Genomic DNA, 16,918 nt, shown 5'->3' on the forward strand with positions numbered 1-16,918 from the left:
AAATGATTTAAAGATTTATACTCTGAAGCAAACTATGAGTCTTACACAAAAGTCAGCCACACAAGTTTGTTGGTTAATCTCTGTGTAGATGCTAGACATTTATGATGAGCTCAATTTTATAAAACGGCAAGTTTAAAGAATATAATATGACTTTAATTTTTAAGAGGAGCCACAATCTTCTATGTCCATTGTGATGCACCAAATATAGTTGGATTTTCTGTTTACTTCCATAAAACCTTAATACTTTTAAAAATTAGCTTTGTACAGTTTGGATTATTGTCAAACAAATACCCGATTTAAATTTTTGTGTTTTAATTTAGATTTTTAAAATCATTCCATTGATGTCTTTCAGATATTAATAGGAGGAGTACCAATAAGCAACACTTTAAATTTCAAAATAATCTAGACTTCTAAGAGAATAGATTGCTTTTAATACGAGTAAACTGATATATTCTGATCGTGTTTCTTTCATGCCAGCACCACTCATTCTTCCCCTAAGATTTAGAGTGGTTTCAAGCAAGATTTTTGTAGGGAAAAAGGGTCTCTTATTTTCCTTTTATCAAAGCTGAGTTTCCTCCCGAGAGTCTTGACCCATGGCATTGCAGATGCTGTTTTTTCGACTGGGCTCACTGTTTGGAAGGTATGCCAGCGGATCTGGTCGGATTAAGTATCTAGGAAAAGAAAACAAAGCAAATAACTATCATAGTAAATAAAGGCAAAACTAATTCACACTTACACCTTAGACCGCTGCTCAAATGTATTTAGCTTTTAGGTCATCTAAACTGAGTCTATGCATAGCACCGGTAGAGGATTCACTTTTTACTTGGCCTATACAATTTGGCAGGACTTGTCTTGTTTCTATACCTAAACAGATTATGATGATGTATGCTGATGAATCAAGAATTCTTATTTTTTAGTTATGGTCTGTTTCACCTCCTTCATCTTACCAAAACTTTATGTTTTACTTTACTATCCTGTTGATTTATCATCCCTTTCTTTGGCTATTTTTCTAACAAGGAGACCTAAATCTCAGCCATGATCTTTCTATTACTTAACTGCTCTTACATTCATAAATAAATCTGATCTAAATAATTTCTATACTCTTTTTAATTTAAATATTTCAGGATTCTAAAAAAGTAGTCATTTTGATACATGCTCTGAACAATAATACATAGAGATAATCTTAATTATCTAGAAATTAATCTAAAATTCAGGTTCTGCTACGGTGAGCAATTATACAAAAGAATAAATTATACAAAAGAATAAAAAGAATAAAAAATAATTCTTAATTCGTTCTACTGGTAAATGGGAAAATGTTCATCCGCCAAACTCATACATTTCAATAATGTTAGAATTTGTTTTAAGAGAGATGTTTTACTTCAGACTCTATATGACATGAGCTTCCACTTCCTGAGTTCCTCTGGAATACTGTGTTGAGAACTGGGAATACAAAAAGTCACAAACCCTAACCCCTGTCTTGCACAAGATTAGTAGAGTTTAATTTAAAAAGCAGATATAAACAAGAAAAATAAATTCCAAACATCATGGGAAGACAAAAAACAACAACAACAACAATGAGAATTAGGGAATACTTTACTGAGAAGGTTGAGTTGAGCTTCTCTAAGCTTGCTCCTGATCTCTTTAGAAAATGAGTTTGACTTCGGGAGAATGGTTAAACCAGGAAATAGTGGAACGTAAATTCAGGAAGAAAAGTAGAAAACAGCTAACGAAGGACTTTAAGTTTCAGGATAAAATAGTTTCGATTTCTGTTCCAAAGGCAGTGGAAAGCCACTGACAGTTTGCTGAGAGAGGAGGAAAGTAAATGCATGTAATGCAGCATTTGAACAAAGCCTTGTTTCAGATGCAAATGAAACTAGGAATTCATAGTTTTATAATAATTTGGGAGATAGAAAAAATGAGCAGAAAACCTAATTTAAAGGGAGAACGCTAATGAAGATTGTACTTTTCCTCTTAAAAACTAAAAGAAAATTATTCATAAAATATGTTCCTTAATGAAAATGAGAAAAGGCAATTTAAAGCACTACAGTCTATTTTCTCTGATCAAATAAAAGGTGGAATTAATGTCCCTGAATCCTTAACTGGATATTGTTGTCTATGCACACTGCTTTATAATTACTTTAAATATCACTAGCATTGTAGATTGATGAAGAAAACTAATGTGAACATTAAGCACTTTTTATTTGATAAACTGAACATGTTCCAATTTGTAAATTAAAGATGTACAACATGTTACTTTGATATATTTATATATTTTAATATGATTGCCCTTGAAACAATATTCATCATATTACATCATTATAGTACATTATTATTAACTATATTCATTATACTATGCATTAGATCTCTATCTTTATATTCTTGTTATAAGCTTGGACCCTTAAACACCATCAATCTTAATCCCCCACCTCCCAATCCCCTGGTAACCACCTATTTTTTTGGGGGGTTTGACTTTTTTTTGGATTCCATATATAAGTGGTATCAGTAGTACTTGTCTTTCTCTGACACCTCACTTCCCATAATGTGTTCAAAGTCCATCTATGTTGTTGCAAATGGCAGGATATCTTCCTTACTCATGGCTGAATAATATCCACTATGTATAATACCAAATCTTTCTTATTTATTCATCCATTGATGGGCATTTGAGTTGTTTCTGTATCGATTATTGTGAATAATGCTGCAATATACATGAGTGTGCGTATGTCTCAACAAAACCCTGTTTTCATTTTCTTTGGATAATATACCCAGAAGTGGAATTGCTGGATCATGTGGCAAATTTATTTTTACTTAAAGATTTGTCAGCTTTATCTTTTCAAAAAACTAGCTTTTAATTTCATTGATCCTTTCTATTATTTTTCTAGTCTCTATTTCATTTATTTTCATTCTCAGTTTTTTCTTAAAGATTAGTTATTGGTGGGGGAGGGGCAGAGGGAGAGGGAAAGAGTCTTAAGCAGACTCCATACTGAGTGAGGAGCCCAAGATGGGGCTTGATCTCACGACCTTGAGATCATGACCTGAGCCAAAACCAAGAGTCAGTGGCTTAACCGACAGTGCCACTCAGGAACCCCTTGTTCTGACTTATTATTTCTTTCCTTCTGTTAACTTTGGGCATTGTTTGTTCTTGTTCTAGTTCCTTTAGATGTAAAGTTAGGTTGTTTGAGATCTTTTTAATTTCTTAATATATGCATTTATTGCTATTACCTTTAGAACTGCTTTTGCTGCGTCCCACAAAATTTGATACTTTGTATTTTCATTTTCATTTATTTCAAGAATGTTAAGCTGTTTAACACCAATCACCTAGTTATTTATTAGTCTTTGAATCGAATTAAAGTTGTCCCTTTATTTAAAATGAACTTTTGAAAGAAAATTTTTAGAAAACCAAAAGGTATGATATAATCTATTACCCCCAAATTCATTGATATAGCTGCAAAAGTTGCTTTCTTTATTATCACTACTAAACCTATGAGTGTAATAAAATAGTTTCTTAAGTATGTATTTACGTACTACTTGTCACAGTAGGCTTTTTTTTCCATGATATTTATCATTGCTCCAATTATAGTAAAACTTAATTATTTCAATGGCCACAAATACAGACCATTGCAAAAAAAAAAAGTTTTTTTATAGCAGTCAAGCTGATGTTTTAGCTTTAAACAAATAAAAAAATAAGAGTATCCACAAGGCAGAAAATATCATGTTTATTTTACCTGTAAAATACATATTGTAACATACATATTTTATTTGTAAGTTTAAATTTGGAGGGAATTATTTCAAATTATAAACATCTATTCAATGAAAGGACATGTTTATAGATTCAAAAGGTTAATATCTTTCCATTCCATCAAAAATAATCATGGGAAATAATTATATTAGGTTCAAAAGTTTATAATTTATTATGAAATATGAAAAAGGTAAGCATAACTCCCCACTAAAGACTATGAATTGGGGTGCCTGGGTGGCTCAACTGGTGGGTGTCCAACTCTTGGTTTTGGCTCAGGTCATGATCTCATGGGTCATGGGATCAAGCCCCGTGTCAGGCTCCATGATCAGCAGGGAGTCTGCTGGAGATTCTCTCCCTCTGCCCCTCCTTCCAGACACTCTCTCTCTCTAAAATAAATAAATAAATCTTTTTAAAAAATTACATAGTCAACATAATTATTACTACTTTGAAAAGGAGGCATAAGAAGGTTGGGATTATAGAGAGGATGGAAAATTAATAAAAATTGCCCAATTTTGTAGGTTTAAAGGAAGGAAGACATGTATAAATATGGACGCAGGAAAAACAGAGCAGTTTTGTTTTATTATAGTAATATACAAAGTGAAGTCTCCAGCATGGGCAGTTAAATGCCAATGCATCATAAATAAGATATTTTCATGTATATTAAAGTCCTCCACAAATTCAACATCACCACTGGACATAATTTTTGACAGCTGCCTTAAGAATTCAAGCAGGTGAGATCATATGATACTTGTCTTTCTCTGATTGACTTGTTTCGCTTAGCATAATACCCTCTAGTTCCATCCACGTCATCGTAAATGGCAAGCTTTTGTGTTTTTTTGATGGTTGCATAATATGATCTCACTGATATGAGGAATTCTTAATCTCAGGAAACAAACTGAGGGTTGCTGGAGTGGTGCAGGGTGGGAGGGATGGGGTGGCTGGGTGATGGACATTGGGGAGGGTATGTGCTATGGTGAGCACTGTGAATTGTGTAAGACTGATGAATCACAGACCTGTACCTCTGAAACAAATAATACATTATATATTAAAAAAAAGAAGATAGTAGGAAGGGAAAAATGAAGGGGGGGAAATCGTAGGGGCAGACAAACCATGAGAGACTATGGACTCTAAGAAACAGAGTTCTAGAGGGGAGGGGGTGGGGAGATGAGTTAGCCTGGTGGTTGGTATTAAGGAGTGCACATATTGCATGGAGCACTGGGTGTTATACACAAACAATGAATCATGGAACACTACATCAAAATCTAATGATGTAATGTATGGTGATTAACATAATGTAATAAAATAAAATTAAAAAAAGAAAATAATACTATGTACCATTAACACACACACACACACACACACACACACACACGCACACACACAAGAATTCAAGCAGGTGAAATTATTATGAATCTCATTCCATAAAGCTCTAATATTCTAACCAGAATCATCAGATGTCAATATAAAGCATTATACTAATTAGTTGTATTTGAGGTGCATTATAAATTGTTTTCACACTGATTTTGGGTTAAAGTTATTCCTGCTGAGGTTTTTTCCTATGACGTTTTTGAAACATACTTATCTTTCTACCCTAAAATCATTCTTTTTTTTTTTTTAGTTTTGTTCATCTGGAAGATGAAAAATTAATATTTTCTACATAACTAGCTTCTCTTCAAATGTCCAGTACTGTATTTCTGTATGCTTTCTAGACATATATCTAAACTCTAGCTCATCATCTTTTTTTTTTGTATGTTCATATCAAATTTATTCATAATAGAAAACTCATCATTTCTTTTTTCCACAGCCAAAAATTCCCCTTTTCTTCCTAGAAAGCTGCCTCCTTATTCTGACTTGCTTCAGTGAACCAACATTTATTTATTTATTTGGCCATCACATAGAACTGAATTTTTTAAAAATTTTGTTAGTTACTATACAGTGTAATGTTGGTTTCTGGAGTAGAATTCACTGATTCTTTGCTTACATACAACACCCAGTGCTCATCACAACAATGCCCTCTTTAATGCCCATCACCATCTAGCCCACCCCGCACCCACCTCCCTCCATCAACCCTGTTTGTTGTCTATCATTAAAAGTCACTAATGGCTTGTTTCACTCTCTCCTTTTTTTCTTTTCCCTTCCCATATGTTCATCGGTTTTCTTTCTTAAATTCCACATATGAGTGAGACCATATGATATCTGTCTTTCTCTGGCTGACTTATTTCACTTAGCATAATACACTCTGTCTCCATCCACATCGTTGCAAATGGCAAGATTTCATTCCTTTTGATGGCCGAATAATATTCCATTATATATATATATATATATTCCATTATATATATATATATAGATATATAGATATATATATATACCACATCTTCTTTATCTGTTCATCAGTTGATGGACATTTGGGCTCTCTCCATAGTTTGGTTATTGTTGACAATACTGCTATAAACATCGGGGTGCATGTACCCCTTTGAATCTGTATATTTTACCCTTGGGTAAATATCTAGTAGTGCAATTGCTGGAGCGTAGGGTAGTTCTACTTTCAACTTTTTGAGGAACCTCCATACTGTTCTCCAGAGTGGCTGCACCAGTTTACATTCCCACCAATAGTGCAAGAGATTTCCTTGTCTCCACATCCTTGCCCACACCTATTGTTTCTTGTGTTGTTAATTTTAGCCATTCTGACAGGTGTGAGGTGGTATCTCATTATCTTATCTTTTGTATTTGATTTGTATTTGATTTGTATTTCCCTGATGATGAGTGATTTTGAGCATCTTTTCGTGTATCTGTTAACTATTTGGATGTCTCTTTTGGAAAAGCATTACTTCATGTTTTCTGCCCATTTCTTAACTGGATTATTTGTTTTTTGGGTATTGAGTTTGGTAAGTTCTTTATAGATTTTGGAACCCTTTTTAGATATGCCATTTGCAAATATCTTCTCCCATTGCCACCTTTTAGTTTTGTTGATTGTTTCCTTCGCTGTGCAGAAGCTTTTTATCTTGATGAAGTCCCAATAAATAGTTCATTTTGCTTTTGTTTCCCTTGACTCCAGTGACATGTCTAATAAGAAGTTGCTATGGGCTGAGGTCAAAGAGGTTGCTGCCTGTGTTCTCCTCTAGGATTTTCATGGTTTCCTGTCTCACATTTAGGTCTTTCATCCATTTTGAATTTATTTTTTGTGTATGGTGTAAGAAAGTGGTCTGGTTTCATTCTTCTGCATGTTGCTGTCCAGTTTTCCCAACACCATTTGTTGAAGAGACTGTCTTTTTTTCCATTGGACATTCTTTCCTGCTTTGTCAAAGATTAGCTGACCATAGAGTTGTGGGTCCATTTCTGGTTCTCTATAGTATTGAAATCTTAAAGCCATGTTAGACTTCTTTTCCAATTCCCAAACCAATGACAAGTCTTACTCTTTGCCTTCCTACGTGTATCTATGTAGAAGCCTCCCTTTACAATTCATTTCCCTAATGCTATGAGATATTCTTATCTTCCTCATACTTTCCTAACAGCAATTTAACTGGTTTCCCTATTTTCATGCCTATTTCAACTTTAACCCATCCTGCCAATAAATTCTACTGCTTCTTGCAATGCTCTTTTAAAAAATTATATATCCTTTCCATCCCAGGCAAAACCTCCCACAAAATAAATAAAAGTAGCCTTCTAATTCTTGGCATATTACTAGCTTTAGTTCTAAACCACTTGCATGGATCCATCTTATACTCTGCATCACAGAATATTCTCAGTCTTCTTAGTCTCTGACTTTATTCCTGATTATAGATACAAACACATGCTGTTGACCTCACACCCACCAAAACTTTTGGATCTTTGGTATTTGTATTATGTCAGTAATGCAATCTGAAATTAGCTACCTTAGCTCAGCAGCTCTTGATCCTGCTCAGCCTCAGGACCATGGACCTCAAGGGCAAGTCCGTATTAGATATTTCTCCCCTAGGCTTACACTATTAACTGTCAAAATGCCTTTTCTAAAATCTTGCTACTTTCTTGTTCATATATCTAAGTACTTCCCATTGCCTATAAGGTTTAAACTGAGTTTAAACTCCTTATTTTGTTATCTAAAGTCCTTCCAGAGTCAGGTTTAATATACGTTTCCAATATTATGTTTAGTGAACAACAGAGATGCTAGTAATACAAAGCTTTTTTACTCTGGTCAAACCGGACTCTGTAGTATTGCCAAATGAAGCACATTATGCAATCCCCACTCAGTACATTTTCTCTAGCCATTTCCCTGTTCTGGAATGTCCTGTGCTCTCCACCTACACAAATCTTATCTACTTTTCAAAGTCTAGTTCAAATCCTTATAACCTCTGTAATCACTGTAACTCACAATAATGTCTTCCTCTTTGAAATTAGAAAAGCACTGTTTCACTCAGTTGATGCTTAATTCATTAGTAAAAAAGTCATATTATATATTGCTATTAAATTTTTTATGTTTAAATTGTATTTTGTTAGAGTGTGAGACTTTGAAATCAGGAAAAATGTCTTATCTCTATATCACAGTTTAAAGGAAACACTAATGCAATTGTACATGCATGGCACAGAGTTTTTGATTAACCAAGTTACTACCATAGACATTTTCCTAGTAAATGTTTTCACTTATTTTACTTAGAGCTTTTGGGAACTCTAAGAGATTTAGAACTAGATAAAGTGGAGTATTTCAAGTTTTCCTCTGAGCTCTTCTCTTATTATTCTGAATGTTTTCTCTTGTTTCTCCAAATATCTATGAGCTCACAGAATACAGAATTCCTGCTGCTATTTCCTTCTTTTATACCTCTATAATTCTACAATGCTTTTTTTTACAGTATTACACATAGAAATACATAAAATGCATTTATTTATTGAACATAAAAATTAGACTTGGAGTTTCTAAGCATTTATGAAACAAGAAATAAGGGACTTTAATGGTGGAAACAAAAATATAAAAATAAATAAATTACTGGTTTTCAAAAAATAAATGCCTTATGTGAAATAGGAGATCAACTTACACAACATCGTTCAGCTCTAGTCTGGTATCTGGAGATGGGTTAATCAGGATGTAGGAGAGGGTACTTTGATGATCATTCATTTCATCTAGAAGATAAATAAATGCCAAGTTTGTTATTCTACTTACAGAAAATTACAGGAATTACAGTAGAGCATCTAATCTTCAAACCATACAGCTGTCAACGAGAACTTGCTATAGTTTTGCCCACAGCATGATTGTGTACATAACTTTGACTATTTTCAAATTACTGTCATTGGAAATATCTGACAGGTACTCATTTTTTTCCCAACAAATGATAAAAATAAAGTATCTAATTCTGTTCAGAACTAAAGTTATATTCTGTCCTTTAAGCTATTACACTGAAAAAGTATTTTTATTAAAGAAATATCCAGACAAGATGTTTATTAATTTATTATGCCTTCTCAATTATAAAAAATAATTGTGGTTATAGATGGCCAGATATTAATATTCATATGGGAAATTCTGTGAAAAATCATCTGATGACATTCTGTTTAAAAAGCACAACAGAAATGTATCTAAAAAGCTTGAAGGCTCTAAATGTTTCACATTGTTATAGGATATACCTGATATAAGCCATCCTAATGTTTGCGCAAAATACAAAGAATCCTGTAGAGCAGAATTAACTGTAAGTTTCAAGGGAGGTGTACTACTAAATTATTTGTTGTTCTTCTAAAACAATATGTATTTTTAAAATCAAAGGCTTTGTCTTTTTAATTTTTTCAGTTCACTCCAAAAACATTGTCAGTCTTCAAGTTTGGAGAGTTAACTTGATATTATATAAGACACTGAAAAATAAAACAGCTTTGAGATCTCAACTTTTTAGCTGCCAAAGCTATGATATGATGTAAATGTAAAGCCATGTGGACACATACTTCAATAACACAATCCTCCCAAGGGTGACATTTTTAAGCTGTTGAGAGTACTGTTCAAAATCCTGCTCTAGAGCCATACATAGTATCCTTCTAGCCACTTCAGTTGAAGATAAGCTTGGTTCCTAAAACAAGGTACTAAATTTTGCAGTTTGATCCAAAATCTAAGAATATACTTCATACCAATGGAGATAACATCAATACTCAAATGCATAAAGTTAAAATAAAGGTCTTTTTTAGGCCAACATACTTGACTCTGATAATTTCCTGCCCTGGAAAATATGTACCATTTTTGTTAAATAATGTCTACCACTGTGTTCATCTAACTAGAAGCTTATCACTTGAATATGTAAAATTTAATAATATTTTCAGTTATGATAGTTTAAGTTGCCATGCAGATGTGTCCTATTTTTAAAGTCTATAAATGAAAATCCTTATCTGACAAGGAAGATAAACTGCAGTGTAATCAAACTTACCATAAGTTTGCAAGTAAAACTATTATAATCCTAAGATCATCAAATTTATATTTAAAAAAAAGGAACATATTTGGTTGCATATCTCTAGGGTAAACACAAGGAATTGTATCCTGTCAGAGGGATAGGGTTATCAGGTCAAATAGGGAATGCCTGGTGAAATCTGAATTTCAGATAAAAACTAACAATTTTTTGGTATAAATATGTCCCAAATACTGTTTGTGACATACTTACACTAAAACATTTATATGCTGTTTATCTGATATTCAAATTTAACTGAGAATCCTGTATTTTTACTTGTACCCTGTATTTTAAACCTGTCCATTATACCTAGAGGTAAATGGCCAACTCAACCAGTTGGAGCTCAGAATTCCAATGAATATAAAATGATGAGCTTACTTCAAACAAGGTAAAATTCTAACTCAAAACATATTGTGCTGGCAGGAGATGAACAAGATCCTTTTTCTATATAAAAAGCAATTTTGATTTATCTATACTTTTTGAGAAATTTTCCCCTTATGAGAATTTCCATAAGTGCTGTACAAAGGAACAGATCGATAGTACATTCTAGAGACTTAAGCAGGATACTCTAAAGTGTATCAGGTCTACTAGAAAATCTCCATCTCATTTGGCTATGTATAACTCAATTTCTTATATAAACAGCAGCATTATTGAAATTTCTCGTATAAACAGTGAACATTATTAAACAATGGCATTAGAGAAAACAATTTTAACAAATAACTTTTCAGTCAATATCAATACCCAACCTCTCTCCGTGATTATTAACATAACGTTGTACTCATTTGTCTTCTGGCATGAAGTCAAGACATATCGGGGACTTGGTTTGCCTGTTACAAGTGTAAAAACTGTGTAGATAACTGAGAACTTTACAGCAGTAGATATAACTATTGTGTTGATATTTTTTCCTGCTCAAGTAGTCTGTTTTATTTATCATTCTGAAGATTTTCATGTTTCCATGCACTCCAGAAATTGAAGGGAATGTTTTGCTAATGTGCTCAGTTCAGTGGTCCCATAAGATTTATATCAAGACATGGGTTACACAATCAGAACTCATCACTCCTGGTTTCTTTCCCCATGCTTTTCCCCCCTACCCCCACCCATCGCTGACTTCTCTTCAGTGCTAGGTTAAAAAGAAATTAAAATAAATTGCTGAGTTCAAAGTTATTCTCTCTTGGTCTTTCATGTCTGCCTTGCTGTAGAGTTAATTCTAGTCTACTTTTTCTCTGTCATGCTGCTTTGTTGGGAAGTCCTACAGTTCATTCTCCTCTTTGTGACTCTGTGGTTAAGAATTAGAAAGCAAGGCTTTAGGGGCACCTGGGTGGCTCAGTCATTAAGCGTCTGCTTCAGCTCAGGTCATGGTCCCAGGGTCCCCTAACCCTAACCCTGCATCGGGCTCCTTGCTACCTGGGGAGCCTGCTTCTCCCTCTCCCACTCCCCCTGCTTGTGTTCCCTCTCTCGCTCTCTCCCTCTCTCTGCCAAATAAGTTAAATTAAAATAAAATAAAATATAAAAAAGAAATAGAAAGCAAGGTTTTAAAAACCTATTGTGGTCACATATCAAAACCATATTCAATGATCTAGTTTTATCAGCGCCAAGTCTGGTATTAATCTCTATTGGCCATTCCTTATATTTATTTTTTTTTGTTATTTCTAAATTCTGGAAGGGAAACTGTGGTAAATTTCCTGCCATAATCATAATCATCATCATCATCATCATCATTGGTGGTGACAAGTCCCAGTGAATTAAATAAGGCTCTTTACCAAAACTACAACATATTTAGTGAATAAAATAAAATTGCCTGGAATATTTGGTTCATGAACCAGGACCAATATTCTATTTCCTATCAGGAAAATATGTGCTAAGAAAATCTGTTGTGAGCATATTCAATGTGTTCCTGACAACTAAACTCTGACCCTGGCAAAATAAAAATCATTATATCATTATATATTTATATTGTTTTGCTGAAATTATTTAATCATTAATATAATTATCTTAAATGAAGCTATTCTTGTGAAAAATTAAAATAAATGTACCAGAATATTGAAAACTTTAAAAGAAATTGTATAGAATCAAAATAAAAAATTTCTAGTAGTATTTACCAAGAAACTTATTTTGCTTTATTAATTAGCATATGCAATCATTCAATCAAAATCTCCATAGAGCAAATATTCTGCTTAGAATGTTGCATGTCAATAAATCTCATTAGAAAGGAAATGGATTTCTACGCCTACTTTTCTTACAAAATATTTCCTGTTGAAGAATTTTAAGAGTACTTTTATTTTTTATTTTTATTTTTAATTTTTTTAAAGATTTTATTTATTTATTTGACAGAGAGAGAGACAGCGAGAGAGGGAACACAAGCAGGGGGAGTGTGAGAGGAGAAGCAGGCTTCCCGCTGAGCAGGGAGCCTGATGGATGATGGATGCGGGGCTTGATTCCAGGACCCTGGGATCATGACCTTAGCAGAAGGAAGATGCTTAATGACTGAGCCACTCAGGCTCCCCTTAAGAGTACTTTTAAATAAGGAGAATAAATTTGATCAGAAAGAAATTTAAATTTTCCATATGATGGTGTAGATTTCACTAAATATTTCTAAAAACATATCCATTGTGTGTTATGTAATTAAAGAGACATTTTAAGTAATACAAAGGTATCAATAAGAGGCTCGGTTAAGAACAGAGATTCTGAAACCAGAGTGCCTGCATTGAAATCCAGCTTTCCCAGTTACTCATGTTGAGGCCTTAGGCAAATTACTTAGTTTCTGTTAATCTCTTGTGCTCAGTTTTAATTTCTTGTGCTCTAAAATGGGGGGTGGGGAACAATAGTACTATCTCATAGGTTATTGTTCAAATTAAATTATAAATGAATAATAAATATAATTTAAAAGTAACAATATAAATATACAGTTCTTAGAATCAGTGCCTCATTTATATCAAGTGCTATATGAGTTTCCTATTATTATTGTAGTAGGCAAAATCAATCCATAACTTGTAAATAATAACCATATAGGTATTGCGATATGAAGGTGTTAGCATGCAAAGACAGGAAAGGAAAAGTGTTCAAAGAACATTAATGGGAAAGCTGAGATGGTTGAGTTAAAACTGCAGAAAGCAGGCCCTTGTGGATGGACTAAAGTGAGCAAGGAGGAGATTAATTGGGGACAATGTTGAAAAGTCAAACTAGGAGCAGATCCTTTAGGGCTTTATAGACCTTGATCAGAAGCTCAAATTTTATTCTAAAAGCAATGGGAAGTCATGGGAGGGTTACAAGGGTGGGAGACTAAGTGGTATGATCTAATTTGATCATATTGAATATATTACCTTACTTGGCTGCTCTGTGGAAAATTGACTTTAGGGGCTCAAATCTGGGTTCAGGAAGAGTAGACAAACAATATAGAAACCCAGGTGAAAGATGATGGTGGCTTGGGAGCAATGGAAATGGAATATATTTGGAAGGAGGGAAGAAAAGATAGCTGGAGAACCTGAGAGAGTAGAGGTGGAGAGAGACAGGGAAGAAGGAAGGGAGGAACAAGGGAGGGAGGAAAGGAGAGACAGATTGTTTTAGAAGGGCGATACAACAGCATACATGGATGCTGATGCAAAAAGCAAATAAAGATGAAGAAATTGATGCTGTACTAGACTGATGGTATATTTTTCTTCAGTCACTACAAGAAATACCTTATTGAGGAACAGACTCCCAGTTGCACAGTGCTTACTTCTTCTACAGAGTCCAATAATCCAAATAATCAGTAATAGCATAACCCAGCAGTGATTTCATTTTTCCCTCTTCTGAACTTCTAAACATGTTATGTGTTATCCAGCTATAAAACTGGCTAGTTTTATAGTGTTGACCTAATTTGCTCATGTATTTCAGTTTAGTACCAAGCTACTCTTATGAATACAACTATTTTGTCAATTTTACTGAACTTACCAGTCTATTTTAGGGGGGGAAACGTGGTTAGAGATAAGGATAAAAGAGTCATTCTTTTCAATGTCCTCTATTTAAAATAATTTTCATAACCTTCCAATAATTTAGAACTATTTTGTGATACACAAGATGAATATCAGGACTCTCTTAACCTCCCTTCATATAAACCAGTAAGAAATCAAGATTGGAATTAGAACAATTTAGAATTGTTTCAAATGAGTGAAACAAGTAGCATGATATAAAGCCAAGCTTCAGAAATTGTTCAGTTTCAACTCTGCCAAGAGCTACTCCATCACTTACAAGCTTCATACACAAAACTAGTTCTTGTAGGCCCAATTTTCCTTTTAAAATACAGTATTCAATATTTCCTAACCTTTTAAAATCTACTACCTTTTATAAATATTAAAAGACCAAAACCCCCTTGCAATTTTTTAATATGATAGAGAATTCAAAAACAAAATTAATAAGTGAATAATGTCTAAGAAAATATTTTTTCAATGGTGTAAAATCCAGTTTTGTTTCGTTAAAATGCTTTCTCTGCTGTGCGTGCCCCTCCCTGCCCCACCAAGTACTGACTTTCAGAGGTTTTTGTGTATCCCAGTGAATGGGACTTGCTCAATAAATGCTATTTTCTTTCAAAATATTATGATGACAGATATTCTATATTAAGTGTTGTGGGCCAAAATGATACAGATTGTTTGCAAAGTAAGTGTTATAGGCACACCTATTTTTAAATAGAACATTAATTACATTTTTCAAATGTGTTCTATATGTTTTCAGGTGAAGTACTTCTAAACTTAAAACTATGATTCTAGTTGATAATCTGAAAAAGTAGAATAAATATACTACAGAAAGTCTAAAAGATTTTAGAAAGACCATATTTATTTGTTTTATTTTTTCATTTTAACAACTGAACACACTGCTTTAAATTTAAAGATACTTCACCTGAAATAATATCTGAGATTGAAGAAAAATATATTGAATATATTACCTGAACAATTTAAAAATAACATGTTTTCCAATTTTATAGCTCTCCTCTAGTATTTCCATATGATTTATAGGACGCACTTTTATGACAGTTAATAATCATAATTTGTCACACATGTATTATTTTGTTCTTCAGTTTAGTCAGTTAATAATGTTAACTGTACATGATTAGAGTCACAATTCTAAATCTGGGGACACAGCAATGAAAAGGTAAACAAAGTCCTTGTCTTCATACACCTTTTAAGCAATTTTCTTGAAAGGCAGTATACTATGTAGATACAATCTTCACAAGAGGAGTCAGGCATCTCTAGTTATAGGTTTACTTATAAGTTAACTGTAAACTTCCTGTATGATTTTAAGCATAACATTTAAATTATCTTAGGATAATCATCACTGTTCTGTTTATTTCATAGACTTGCTGGTTAAAAAAAAAAAGAAATTCACTAATTCCAAGTGCACAGAGTCTAGATAAATGCATACAGTAATGCAATTTATAACAATTATGATAGAGAACATTTTCATAATGCCAAAAAGGTCCCTCCTGCCCTTTTATTGTCAATTGTTCCTCTCACTCCCACCCTTAGCAATCAGTGATTTCTAGGAACAATGACTTTTCTAGAAGTATGCAGTGTGTTTCTGTGTGGCTTTTTTCTTCTTCACATAATGTTTATCAAGCATCCATGTTACAGCATGGATCTACTTTAATATTTATATAGCCACTCAGTTTTCTTTGAATTTATGATTGCATGAAATATATATTTTTATGCTTTTACTCTTAACTTGTTTGTTTCTTTAAATTTCTGGTGGGTTCATACACAATACAGAGTTGAATCTTGCCTCTTTAGTCTAACATGATGACTTCTGTCTTTTAATTGAAATGTTTAGTCCATTTGTATTTAATATAAATATTAATATGATTGGGTTTAAATCTACCTTCTTGCTAGTTGTGTTTTATTTGTCCCATATGGTTTTTTGTTCCTCTCTCCTCTCTACCTTGCTTGGATTAATTGAGATTTTAAAAATTTCTTCTTATAATCATTCTAATGTATTTGCACTATTGGGCATTGTTGTATCTCTTTAATTTAGTTATTTTGTAGTTTCTCTTGGTCATCATTTGGCAAATGTTTTCCTGTGAAAGGCCAGGTAGTAAATACTTCAGGCTTTTGGGCCATATGATCTCTGTTGTATTTAGTAAATTGTTTATACTATAAAGGGAAAGTAGCCATAGATAATACATAAACAAGCAAGGATGGTTGCTTTTTTTTTTTTTTAAACAAAATCAGATGTGCTATACTTGTTGCCCTTGCTCCAGGGTTTACAATATACAGCCTTAACTTCTCAGTGGCTATGCTTAAATAACATGCCACTTCATGTGTAGTATAACAAGCTTACTAAATTATATTTCCATTTCTACTTTCCTATTATTTGAGTTATTATTGTCATACATTTTTGCTTCTATATGTTCTGTAAATCTTAAAATGTTTGTTATAAACAGTAAATTGTCTTTAAACAAAATGCATAAAATAAAAACATATATTTTATATTTTCTCAATATTTACATTTCTTTTTATCTTTTTTTTTTTTTTTTTTGTAATCTCTACACCCAACATGGGGCCGGAACCCACAACCCCAAGATCAAGAGTCACATGCTCTTTTCATTGAACCAGCCAGGCTCCCCTACCATTTCTTTTTAGATCTAAATTTCCACCTGGCATCAATTTCCTTCTGTCTTAAGAACTTCCTTTAACATTTCTCATAGTGCAGATCTGTTGTTGACAAATTCTCTCTGCTTTTGTTTGTCTAAAACAGTCTTTATTTGCTTTTATTTTAGAAATATATTTTTATTGTGTATAAGGTTTAGGCATACTATTTTTTTTCA

At 33.1% G+C, this 16,918-nt stretch overlaps 1 protein-coding gene across 4 annotated transcripts in view; it reads right to left on the reverse strand.

The window, feature by feature from the left end:
• Positions 1-414: 414 nt before the first annotated feature.
• KCNT2 (potassium sodium-activated channel subfamily T member 2) overlaps positions 415-16,918 on the reverse strand; it is a 371,985-nt gene continuing 355,481 nt past the window's right edge. For all 4 annotated transcript variants that reach the window (XM_025892310.2, XM_025892309.2, XM_025892308.2 and 1 more), the window contains 2 exons: positions 8,743-8,827; positions 415-671 (listed from right to left, as the gene is read on the reverse strand). In XM_025892310.2, coding sequence (XP_025748095.1) covers positions 560-671; positions 8,743-8,827 — 197 coding nt within the window. In that variant the 3' untranslated portion in view covers positions 415-559. The remainder of the gene's footprint in view (positions 672-8,742; positions 8,828-16,918) is intronic.

Source organism: Callorhinus ursinus, unplaced genomic scaffold (genome assembly GCF_003265705.2).
Source record: "Callorhinus ursinus isolate GAN/ISIS: 27379988/994484 unplaced genomic scaffold, GSC_fseal_2.0 scaffold54, whole genome shotgun sequence".
Taxonomy (NCBI): Eukaryota; Metazoa; Chordata; class Mammalia; order Carnivora; family Otariidae; genus Callorhinus; species Callorhinus ursinus.